The 13,168-nt window shown below is 44.3% G+C and overlaps 1 protein-coding gene across 1 annotated transcript in view; it reads left to right on the top strand.

Moving 5' to 3' along the window:
- GRID1 (glutamate ionotropic receptor delta type subunit 1) overlaps positions 1-13,168 on the top strand; it is an 800,331-nt gene that overhangs the window by 703,065 nt on the left and 84,098 nt on the right. The window contains exon 9 of the mRNA XM_024209390.2: positions 11,609-11,710. Within this exon, the coding sequence (XP_024065158.1) occupies positions 11,609-11,710 (102 nt within the window). The remainder of the gene's footprint in view (positions 1-11,608; positions 11,711-13,168) is intronic.

Raw genomic sequence — 13,168 nt, 5'->3', positions numbered from 1 at the left:
CCTGTACAGTACTCTCTTCCTTAGTCCTCCATCTTTCCCTGCAGAAGTTGCTCTGCAAGAGCAACTCACTGCCTCTAAAGGGCTTACTCGGGAAAGATATGGCGGCCAGAATCAGCAAAAGACCACTGGAGTGGCAGAGAACACATTTACATGATTTCTCTTCCCTGCTCTGAGGATTTACTGAATGGCTGAGCAATTTTTTTGCAGGCCCCTTGCCATGACAAGTGGACTGTCTTGTGGATCAACCAGACTGCAAAAAGATTTCCTCCATGTGATTCAGTGGCCTGCATATCCCACATTAATTGCAACAGGGACTGTAATCTGGGTTTTTCAGATGAGTGCGCTAATCACTGAGCTATGGGGTATTCTGGATGACTTGCTCACCTGAGAGATGGGAGCTGAAGTTTCTGGGGTCAATTTCTTGCTCCACATCAGGCAGAACGAGAAGCTGAAGATTGCCCAAATCTTGCAAGAGTGCTCTGACCACTGAGCTGGGCTATCTTTTGTGAGGAAGGGATGATTTGTCTCAGGCCCCTGACTCTGGAAGAGCTTTCGCTGCTGTGAATCCCAAGCAGAAGGAGGTGCCTCCTGTTAGGTGACTGACTCTCTCTGAGGAGCAGGGCTTAGGTCACACCCCTCTCCTTAGCATTTCGTATTGGCTAGTTTAAACAGCTCATGCTCAGTTTGCAGCCTTTTGTGAATCCCATTCTCAGGCACCCAGTGCTCCCCGTGTGTTGTACAGGGAGCCTGGACATCTAGGTCAGTGCTGTGGATTCCATTAGGTGGCAGAGTGCCTAAACGCTAGGCCTTGCAATGCAGAATCTAAATCCCATGGCTGGAGCTAACCCTGCATGCTTATCTTTAGGTGCCTAAATATCTTAGAAAATCCAGCTGTTAGAGTTTGTAGCATGAGTCTCCACAGTTTGAACTAAAGAGCCACATTCTGTAGCTGGCATCTGTAACAGACTCATACCTTCTGTGGAGTGGGCGCAAAGAGGGGATGCATAGTATATGCTGACCAGTGGGTTATATAGCTGTTCCATCCTATGTTGAATTCATATATCTCACAGTGAATGAAACTAACTGTCACTATTATTGTCGTGTCCTTAATCAGCTCCTCTCTATTTGTATCACATGACTTCTCTTCTGGTTGGGTTTTCTGCTTTCTGGATCATAAAATTGTCCTTCACGTAGTCTAAGAACTGCTTTGAGGTGTTTTTTTCTGTTTGCCTGGGCAGTGAGAGTCCCCCATTATTATGGTTTCTTAGTTCTCAAGCACCTCAGGAGCTGATCCAGGAATGCTTGGCTCTTGCTGTCTTCCAGTCCTATTAATCAGAGGCAGAGGTGCACTGTGTTTCTCCTTTACTTCATTCCTGATGGAATTCTCAACCAAATTATCCCAGCAGCGAACTTGTCATTGTCCGATTTTACCTCACAGACAGGATAAAGGCTTTTGACCATATAGTGCCCACCTTCTATCTCTTCTTCCCTTGTTACAGTATCTGCCTTAAACTGATTATACCCATCCATTGAATACTGACATTCCAACTATGTGGATGTTCAGAAGCAGGCTACATCTTTAACACAAAGGTATCGTAAAATGAAATCAGTATATAATAATATTTAAAAGTAAATCTGTTGCAACATGAGCAGGTGGTGTTACACAGTAACATGTGCTCGCTTGTCAAGTCTTAGCCAGTATCCTATCTCTGACAATGACCAGTACCAGATGCTTGAGAGGAAGACACAAGAAACCTTCCAAATGATCCGTTTAACTTGGCTGTACAATAAATGACTGGCAATGTTAACCAGAGTGGTCCAACATGTAAATAAATTAATTTAGCACAAGAAGATTTTTAAAATATTCTGATACCTACTCCCTTGCCATAAAATACAAAAATGTATTGTATTGGAATTGCAATGGGCTTAGGAGTCCATTTCAGTTAACTTTAATCAGGTTGACTGGGGATAGGATGGACTAGTTTATCTGTCTCCATGCTTGGACTGAGCTTCCACATTTCTAGGAAACATAGTTTGCATTGAACTAGAGGTCCATGTCTCATGCTCTGAGAAATGACTGCCTGACACACATTCCTCTCTTTTGCTTTCTTCCTAGTGCTAAAAGTCCAAAAAGGTCTTTATGCTACAAAGGAGTTCCCAAGCAAGGTTTTGCTACCTCTTGGCAGGATTGAAGATCTATGTTTTTGGTTAATGCAAACCCCTTCAAGCAATTAATGTGCTTCTGTTAAAAACGATAAGGTTTTATTTGCTAAGGGACCACATTTTCTTTGAAAAGTAGATCATGTTAGGTGATGTCATATCTAATAGGAGAGTAAGATGATAGTGGCACAGATTATTTTGACAGTAACTACTGTATCCTAAACTTAAATAATATAGATGTGGGTGGTCTTAGTTACTGATGTGGTATAAATATAAATATTCACTTTTTATGTCACTTTCAATTTTTCAACTATATTTGCTTGATAGATGCAAGGGACAATTTTCATCTTTTAGTAGAAAAGATAAAATACATATTTTTCCACTTAAATCTGTTAATTTAAGGATCTAGTGCATTGAATTATAACTGATTATTATAGACATTTATTTCTACACGCACTTGATTATATGAGGTTTAGCAAATGTTTACTGTCTAATTGTCAATAGTATGTCTGCATTTTTTCACTGAAATGGCTGTGGATTTAATTATAAATGGCTTACTGAACATAGCTGTAAAATTTATATCAAAGTACTGCTCTTAAAGAAAATGCATTTGCAATGGCAGTTGATGCATAAGCAAATAGTTATATAATCATATTGCCATTTATGGATAATGTATGTCTTTGCTACTATATACCCTGTTTCCCCGAAAATAAGACAGTGTCTTATATTAATTTTTGCTCCCAAAGATGCTCTAGGTCTTATTTTCAGGGGAGGTCTTATTTTTCCTGGAGCTTCGGGGCCTTATATTCCGGGGTGGCCTTATTATCGGGGAGGTCTTATTTTCAGGGGGATGCCTTATATTACAGCGAGAGGCAAAACTGGAAGTAGGTCTTATTTTCGGGGGATGTCTTACTTTCGGGGAAACAGGGTACTATTGATCATATAAGACATAATGTACTTATAATCCATGTACAATCCATGCTAATGTTACTTACGTGACTTAACACTGTTATGAGCAGTCTCATTGGCTCAGATTCTGTTCTTACTCAACAATTTTACATCAATGTAACTCCATTGACTTCAGTGGAGTTATTTCAGATAGTCTCTGGTGTGAAAGCACAATCAGACCTACTAACTTGAATAGGACCAATTACACAAGTAAGGCTGAGAGAGATCAGGAACTTCATTAACATAGGATCCAATCTTTTGTGTGTGTGTATCTCTCATTGGCAACTAGCAGGATCTGGCTCCTTACTTATTGATGGAAGCACATGGAGTCCAAGCACACAACATTTAAGTGCCTCCTGAGAGGTCCTGAGCAATCTGAGCTCCCAGTCAGGAGAAGTGGAAGGCACTCAGCATGTCCCAGGGCCTTTTAGCAGTTTATAGGATCAGACCCTTTACAATGTTTCATTAACAGTTCATTAACCAACTAGTAACAATGTTTCACTGTTGTATATGCTGTGTGTGCATGACCATGTGCTGCATTTATGTGTTGTAAAATACAATTACGCTTGTTAGTTTCTTTCCAAGATTTTCTCATCTAATGTGCTCACAAGTACAACAACTATCTGAGAAATATTAGCACCATGCCTTGTGCCAGAATTTCCAAAGAAATGATAATTTCATCAGGATTTTGTAGCTGTTTCTCCAGTTTAGGCTTCAGTGGTGATTGATCTTCTGTTTTATGAAGGGAATGTAGGATTTGTCTGTAATATAGCTATGCACAATACAAGCCTTAATCAGAAAGAAAGCCTAGCTGGAAGGCTTTAAGCCAAAAGCTTTATTAAAGACACAACCAGGAAGCCCAAACCCTTCAATTCAATAACTTGAGAATCAAGAATACCCTGGATTGCTTCAGCAAATATATTTTCCAGGGACCAGTGGTTTATGAAATTTATTCTACGAGTGGCTGATCCTATGAGCAGTTGTTTGTCATAATCAGATTTAGAAGCCATACATCTCCTATCAATTGATGATTGTGCTGTAAACTCTGGCTTCAGATTTCTGGTAGAAGTACAGCACATTTCCACAAAGAATGAAAACTGTAACTGTCTTATCAAATAGCAGCAGCACTCATTTTGTTTAACAGTGCTGGAAATTAGTTTTTCAGGGACTGATCTTGACAGGTCAGCTGTCAAGAACTGGTGTATATAACCGTAAATTCATTGATCCTATAAACAAAATTCTGTCTACAAGAACAAGTGGAAGTCAAAATTGACACACTTATGAACAAATGAAATGGTCTGAAGCTCAAGGATTCAGAGGAAGAATCCCTTTTGGTAAAAGGTTTTCCTCATGTTCCATTTATCAACCTTATCTGCATCATTTGCTTTTTATAGACTGCAAAATTTACCTCTGCATACAAAACAGTATGCAGTTGAGGCTGAAATGAAATAGAGAGAAACTATAAAAATATTTAGACATATTCCCCTCCTCCCTGAACCTCATCCTATTTAATATATGAGAAGCCAGTTTCTCCCCTTTTCCCTTTTAAACTAAAGCAAAAAAAAAAATCCATATTTATGTTGGCATATTTTTCAGCTCCTCTTTGAGAACTCCCAGCCTTGGTGAGGACTGTATTTAGATGATATTCAAATGATTCATATCTTAGTCTTCCGGTAAAGGCTATTTTTAAAGGTGGGGAAGAGAAAAGGGGTGGGAGAAGGAATTGTTTGCTAAGACATTGAAAGAGAAGATGGTGAGTAATACAGGGTTGTGTTTTGCTTCCTAGCTTTGAATAAGTATCCAGATTCTCAACTGGTGCAAATTGGACTTGCTCCTTTTCAGTCAATTAAGCTATGCTGTTTTATATTTGTTGAGGATCTGGCCTGCTTTGTTAAATGATAAGGATTTTTCCTATTTGTTTTTTTTATTTAGATTTATTTTGAGAGCAAATATATGACATTAAATTTAAAATTGAACTTTCCTGTTAAATTCCACTGGCCATGGCTGTAGGTGTTCATAGGAGACTATCCCAGTGGAATTACTACTTCACCCAGAGGATGGTATTTCCAAAATGACATAGCAATGTGAGAGCATTCAAGTTTGGGTCATTGTAGCTTTTGACACCACCTATACCTCCCACCTCTTAGCACTCTCAGGGTATGTCTACACTACGAGGGTAATTCGATTTTACTTAAATCGAATATGTGGAATCGATATTGCAAAGTCGAACGTGTGTGTCCACACTAAGGACACACTAAGGACAGTAATTCGACTTTGTGAGTCCACACTAACGGGGCGAGCGTCGATATTGGAAGCGGTGCACTGTGGGCAGCTATCCCACAGTTCCCGCAGTCCCCGCTGCCCATCGGAATTCTGGGTCGAGCCGCCAATGCCTTCTGGGTAAAAAAAATTTGTCGTCATCCGTCCGTCACTAACGCCCTCCCTCCCTCCATGAAAGCGCCGGCGGGAAATCAGTTCGCGCACTTTTCTGGTCAGTGACAGCGCGGACGCCACAGCACTGCGATCATGGATCACGCTGCGACCATCGCTGCACTTGTGGCCGTTCTCAACACCTCGCAGCTTATCATACACCTTTCCCTGAGGCAGATGCAGAGAAATCGGGCGAGGAGGCTACGGCACCGCCGTGAGAGCCTGAAGTCGGAGAGTGGCACAGAGCTGTCAGAAACCACGAGCCCCAGCGCCCAGGACATGACGTTGGCAATGGGGCATGTGGATTTTGTTGAACGGCGATTCTGGGCCCGGGAAACAAGCACGGACTGGTGGGACCGTATAGTGCTTCAGGTCTGGGATGAATCCCAGTGGCTGCGAAACTTTCGCATGCGGAAGGGGACTTTCCTCGAACTTTGTGAGTTGCTGTCCCCTGCCCTGAAGCGCAAGGACACCCGCATGCGAGCAGCCCTCACTGTCCAGAAGCGAGTGGCCATAGCCCTCTGGAAGCTTGCAACGCCGGACAGCTACCGGTCAGTCGCGAACCACTTTGGTGTGGGCAAATCTACCGTGGGGGTTATTGTCATGCAAGTAGCCAAGGCAATCGTCAAGGTACTGCTCCCAAAGGTAGTGACCCTGGGAAACGCGCAGGTCATCATAGATGGCTTTGCCGCGATGGGATTCCCAAACTGCGGTGGGGCTATAGATGGGACTCACATCCCTATCCTGGGACCGGACCACCAGGCCAGCCAGTACATCAATAGAAAGGGCTACTTTTCAATGGTGCTGCAAGCACTGGTGGACCATCGGGGACGGTTTACAAACATCTACGTCGGATGGCCGGGCAAGGTTCATGACGCTCGCGTGTTCAGGAACTCTGGTCTGTTTAGACGGCTGCAGGAAGGTATTTACTTCCCAGACCACAAAATAACTCTTGGGGATGTGGAGATGCCTACAGTCATCCTCGGGGACCCAGCCTACCCGCTAATGCCCTGGCTCATGAAGCCCTATACTGGCGCCCTGGACACAGAAAAAGAACTGTTCAACTACCGTCTGAGCAAGTGCAGAATGGTGGTGGAGTGTGCTTTTGGCCGTCTCAAAGGGAGATGGAGAAGCTTACTCACTCGCTGTGATCTCAGCGAAACCAATATCCCCATCGTTATTGCAGCTTGCTGTGTGCTCCACAACCTGTGTGAGAGCAAGGGGGAGACCTTTATGGCGGGGTGGGAGCTAGAGGCAAATAGCCTGGCTGCTGATTACGTCCAGCCAGACAGCCGGGCCATTAGAAGATCCCAGCGGGACGCCCTGTGCATCCGGGAGGCTTTGAAAGCTAGGTTCCTGAGTGAGCAGGGCAACCAGTGACTTTTCAGTTTGTGGACAGAAAAGCTGAACCTGCCCCCGTTTCTTTACCCAGTTCATTTTGACTATCCTCTCCAGTTACATACAACCTTCACCCCCTTCCCCTTCCCAAAAAATAAAATCATTTCGATTTTTTAATGAACACCGTTGTCTGTATTGCTGTTTTCGCGGGAATATTTTAAACCGGGGACGCAGACTGTGGCGGGGGGCGGGTTCAGTGTTCTGATGCAAATGATACTTCTAAACTCCCGGAATGACAGGCTCCGCACTGGTGGACTGGTTATTTCAATGGAGCCTGCCAGCACTCCTGGGGGGGACTGTGTGTATGTGTCGGCTATGTGACTTTCTGGCAGGGGGGGTAGGGTTACAGATCCCCTGCTGCGTGGATCTGTGAGCCAGGATAAGGACCGCTGCATAAGATCTGTAACTGCCCTCCCCCGCCACAAAGTCACAGAGCAACCCCCCCCCCCCCAAAACATGAAAAGCACCTCCCAGACTGACCAGGGTAACCAGTGACTGCACTGTGTATGTGTCCTGATGCTGGACCTGACCCCGCCTCTGTAGCCTGCTAAAGGTGACTGTCCTGTCCAATTACCAAGCCCCTTCCCCCCCTCCAGACAGACTCTCCCTCAAAAGAACCTGACCGAAACAGTAATGAACAGAAACAAACATTTTATTGCGAACCAGACATGAAACGTGGGGGGTGAAACTTGGACGGGGGCTTGTGTGAGGTGGGTAGGAAAGGACTTATGAAATTTTGGGGAATGTCAGCCTTCTACTGCTAGAGCAGTCTGCAGGGGTTGATTGAAAGTTTTAACGGCCCTTGCCGCCCCTCCTTCTTTGGACTTTGGGTGAGGGTGGTGTGGGACTTGGTGGCGGGTGAGGGCGGTTACAGATAGACTGCAGCGGGGCTCTGTCCTCCTGCCTCCGGTCTTGCAGAACATCCACAAGGCGCCGGAGCGTGTCCGTTTGCTCCCTCATTAGTCCAAGCAGCTTTTCAGTAGCCTGTTGGTCCTCCTGACGCCACCTCTCCTCCCGTTCCATGACTGCTCGGTGCATTTGTGACAAGTTCTCCCTCCACTGTGTCTGCTGGGCTGCCTGGGCTCGGGAGCAGCCCATTAGTTCTGTGAACATGTCTTCACGCGTCTTCTTCTTCCTCCGCCTAATCTGCGCTAGCCTCTGGGAGTGTGCTGACAGGCTGGGTTGGGAGACAGTCGCAGATGTGTCTGTGTGAATTTTAAAAAGGGAGTGAATTCCTGAGACAGATAAATGAAATTGTATACAAAGAACCTAGTCTTTCTCTGTGAACAAGACCATGCACTGAACCTCTCACATGCGCACTCAGGACAAGGTCGAATTTTCGGCCGTCGCCTTCAGTGCCTGTGGACTTGCGGAGGTCTTGGAGTGTTCAGAGAACTGTGGCTGGAGACCTGAACTTCTGGAGCGGGCAATAATGGTAAGCCGCAGACTTGTGGCTGCTTAAAACTCCAGCTGTAGCACTGGCCTCCTTTCACATTGAAAGCAATGCCAGTCTCTGCTGCCAGCAATCAGGACAGCATCAACTCTGCCCCTGTCCCACCCCCTCGCGGCTGTCCCAGGGAAAGATCCCTGTATGCTGCCCCTCTCCCTCCACCGCGTGGCTGTAAAGCAGTCCCAATACTAACAGTCCCCTCCCTAATTCAAAGCAGGGCGTCATGAGCGACATCACCCTCCTGAGGATCCCGGACACCCAGAGAGAACGCATGCTGCGGGAAAGCATGCAGAAACCGGGGCCGTATGCCGCCATGCTATGTCGGGCCATGATCCCCGAGTACCTGATTGTGGCATGGAGGGGACATGTCTGCTACCACGGAGGGCCCACTAAGATCGCCCTACCCCGGAACCTGATCAACAGGCTTGAGCTCTACCTCCACGAGACCTACGAGGAGTTCTCCTACGAGGATTTCTCGTCGATCCCCGGCCACATTGACCGGATTTTCGCGTAGGTGCACTGGGACTTTGGAGTGGAGCGTCTTGGGCCTGGGAATCATGTAGTAACGGACATTGTGAAATTTTTTTAAAATACTTGGGACTAAATTGAGAAGAGCCTAAGACAGAGAAATCATGCAAAACCCATTTGTTACCTTTGTAAATATTCCTGTTTTGTACCTGATTATTTTTTTACTAGTTTACAGCACTTTTATAAATATACATTGTTAATAGTATAAATATTACCGTTCTGTTTTAAATAAATGTTTACATGTTTACAGCACTTACTGCTTGATCCGTCCCCTGATTCTGTGTCCGGGGTAAGGGATGGGGACGGTTGGTACGGGATCTCGGTAAGGGTGATGAAGAGCTCCTGGCTGTCGGGGAAATCAGCGGTGCCAGCGCTGTCGACTGCCTCGTCCTCCTCATCTCCTTCCTCCTCTTCCCCGTCCGCTGTCATGTCCGACATGATCCCATCCTCGGAGTCCACGGTCAGGGGTGGGGTAGTGGTGGCGGCCGCTCCCAGGATGGAATGCAGTGCCTCGTAGAAACGGGATGTGTGGGGCTGGGATCCGGAGCGTCCGTTAGCCTCTTTGGTTTTTTGGTAGCCTTGTCTCAGCTCCTTGATTTTCACGCGGCACTGCGTTGCATCCCGGCTGTAGCCTCTCTCTGCCATGGCTTTGGAGATCTTCTCGTAGATCTTAGCATTCCTTCTTTTGGAGCGCAGCTCTGAAAGCACGGACTCATCGCCCCACACTGCGATGAGATCCAAGACTTCCCGATCAGTCCATGCTGGGGCCCTCTTTCTATTGGATTGCACGGCCATCTCTGCTGGAGAGCTCTGCATAGTTGCCACTGCTGCTGAGCTCCCCTCGATGTCCAAAGAGGAACTGAGATTCAAACTGCCCAGACAGGAAAATGAAAATGAATTCAAATTTTCCCGGGGGTGTGGCTGGTCAGAGCATCCGAGCTCGGACTGCTGTCCAGAGCGTCAACAGAGTGGTGCACTGTGGGATAGCTCCCGGAGCTATTACCGTCGATTTCCATCCACACCTAGCCTAATTCGATATGGCCATGTCGAATTTAGCGCTACTCCTCTCGTTGGGGAGGATTACAGAAATCGATTTAAAGAGAGCTTTATGTCGAACTAAATGGCTTCCTGGTGTGGACGGGTGCAGGGTTAATTCGATATAACGGCGCTAAAGTCGACATAAAAGCCTAGTGTAGACCAGGCCTCAGACGTGTTAAAATAGATGTAGCCTAATTCCTGAGTTTCCTATACTGTACCCAGTTTTCATAGGTACGTGAATCTTGTTGTGAAACCTACAATAACTCTAGTGCCCATTTCATTCCTATGACCAACCAATCATCAAACTAAGATGGATCTGTGAGATTATTATTTTTATGTACTCACTGTATCCAAAGCTCTGGCTGAGGATTTGTTATGTGGTCCCCCATTATTTGTTGTGTGTTGGTCCAACTTTTGGGGGTAAATGATAAAATTAAAGTAACAGAAGTCAGTCTCGTAGGACTCTTAACCAGAGGCATTATCAGCAAAATACATTCCTTCTCAGGAAAGGTTTGACTCTTTACACTAAGGATACCCAACTGGAAGAAGCCACATTTTAGAGTTCTCTGGCCTATGTTTAATTTCTAAGGGGTATGCCTACAGCTAGCAGCATAAATACTGGCCTACATATCTCTGAGTGAAGGGCTGATGACAGACACAAGAGATTTGACCTCAATATCACTTATTTCCGTCCAAGAACAAAACAATTTCATGGATTCCATTCTAGGGTAAAAGGAACAGTCTGCTACTGACTAAAAAGAGAGAATTCACTGTGAAAAATCCAATAGGTCTTCTGAGGCTGACTACCACATTAGACTTCTTGTCAGAAAATGCAGTACAATTTAGTTTGATGTGCTGTATCATATTTAATTGAAAACTAATGCATTTAGATATACTGACAAAAGTAGCATCAATAAATATTGCAGGGCTGGGGTTAAGCAGGGTGCATACACCAGGTTTATAACTTATTTTAAAGCTTAGGAGATATTTGATCTTCAGCAACCTTGGCATTTGAGAGAAATGGATGTGATTGTTTTATTAGCGAGAGGGTAGGGAGTTCTAGGTCAAGGAGAGGAAATAAGTCTTTAGATAGGAGCTGAAGAGCCATTCTCATATAGATGGAAGGGGAGTCCATTCCTTATGATGCCAACAATATCAAGCATTTACTACTTATTGATGAGATACAGGGTTGTGCACCAGAGAAGGGAACTGCATTTGATGAGCAGTGGGGAATGGGTTGAAGTATAGGCAGAGAATGAGAACAGAGAGGGAGCAGTGGTGAGACCACAGGTAATCTTGCTGATGATGAGGCAATAGAAACTTGCCAAAAAGAAAAGTCTTGTCAAAGTGACTTAGGTGAAATGATATGACAAGTACTGTAGATAACAAAGCAGAGTTATTGTGAGATGTATTGAAGAAAACACATTCAGCCAAAGTACTTGGGCATTTTTATCCTCTTAAATTTCACTCATCATTATCCAGACACTAATGGGGAGCAAAAATGCCTCATTCTCTCCCGCCCCTCCCCTTTTTTACTCTCTACTGTTTTTAAATATAACCATTCAGTCAAATTGCTGTTAAAGTATTTTAGGTGAATGTTAAAAATGTACGTGCCTAATATTGCCTTCATACTCACTGTATTATTTCCATTTGTAGTTGGCAACATGGGACTCTGAAAAGGGACTGAATGGCAGCCTACAAGAACGGCGTCTGGGCAGTGACTTACAAGGACTGACATTGAAAGTGGTGACTGTCTTGGTATGATCCTATTTGAGTTCAGGAGACAAAATACTCAAAATAAAAATGCTGTGATAGGATATTTGGTTGTTCCCTCCCATAATTTTGCTTTATCTCTTTTAATTCTGTGTCATCTATGACCAGCTGCATAAGCAAGAGAAGAGAGTTGGAGGACTTTTATGTTTTTGTGTGACTTTGTTGATGCTCATTAAAATCAGGAGTTTAGAGAATTGCATACTGAGACTGTGTGCTAGTCTCAAACAGTCACCCAGGCTGAAATTCACCTCCATGCACATGACCAATACAATGCCTGTGACTTGTACTGGTCCTCTGCACAGGGGTGAATTTCAGCCACAGTGCTCCTTACTCTAACCTGTAACATTTTCCTGTACTGATTAATAGATTTTAAGGCCAGTTAGGAACATTGTGATCATCCATTCTCACCTCCTGCATAATGCAGGCCATAGAATTTCATCAAGCGATTCTTTCATTAAGTTCATAATTGCTTGTTGAGCTAAAGTATCTCTTTTAGAAAGACTCCTGGGCTTCCTTGGAGAGGTCTTCTAATCTTGTCACGTTATGTGATGGTATAGGGCCACTTCCCACTAGTAACTTAGAAGGTACTGGAGCTCCAGTTAGCTAAAAGCTACATTGGGAATAAATTAGGATTTGAACTTGTTTCCAGAGATAAAAGGGTAGTTCATTAATTTTCTGCTTGGCTAAGCCACTAAAATATGTATTTTTAAGGGAGCAGTTACTTTATAACTACTTAATATGCTTAACATGGTGACCTCATTATGTTTTTCTTCTTTACCAAAACCATATGCCCACACCAGTTTTTCATTATAATAATGTCATCCTCTGGTTGAAAAATACTATAGTTGGCTATGTAAATAATGGATGCTTCTTAACTTACTTATTTTTCTATGTGTATTTTCTCTCTTCTCCTAGATCAAAGTGCATTAGAAAGATCTGGAGAACTGTAGGAGATCATTAGGACAGTTTTCTTTCCATCTGTTTTTATCTTTCTTCCCTCTAGCTAGTAAAGGCTGTGATCATATCTCCCCGCTTTGTGGGAGGTGAGCAGCTCCATCCGGAGAGGATGTCAGCACCAGTTTGCAGACATGGCCAACAGCAATGGCTGTAAAATCAGTAGAGCTGGCATTCCCTTGGCAAGTGAGCACACAGTCTCTGTCAGACTGAAACACCATCGCCCTGCAGGATTCCCAATGCATTTTGCTAACTCTAAAAGCACTTCGGGGGACAATCCCTGTAAGAACTATTCTTGGACTGGTCATAATGCTAAATAATGTAAAAATAATCAAAGTGTTTTCTAGTTATTATTTCAGTGTGTGCCCTGGGTAGATGATACGTTTGTTACCTTATGAAAAAAAAATCTATAAAACTACATTATTCTGGGCTGGACAACCTCAGTATTCTAAAAACCAACAGTAGTACTGGGTTGATGAGAGTTAAATC

The sequence above is a fragment of the Terrapene carolina genome, unplaced genomic scaffold (assembly GCF_002925995.2).
Source record: "Terrapene carolina triunguis isolate 2854851 unplaced genomic scaffold, T_m_triunguis-2.0 Scaffold95, whole genome shotgun sequence".
Taxonomy (NCBI): domain Eukaryota; kingdom Metazoa; phylum Chordata; order Testudines; family Emydidae; genus Terrapene; species Terrapene triunguis.
The sequence above is the reverse complement of the archived record's forward strand: the minus strand, read 5'-3'. Positions and strand labels throughout refer to the sequence as shown.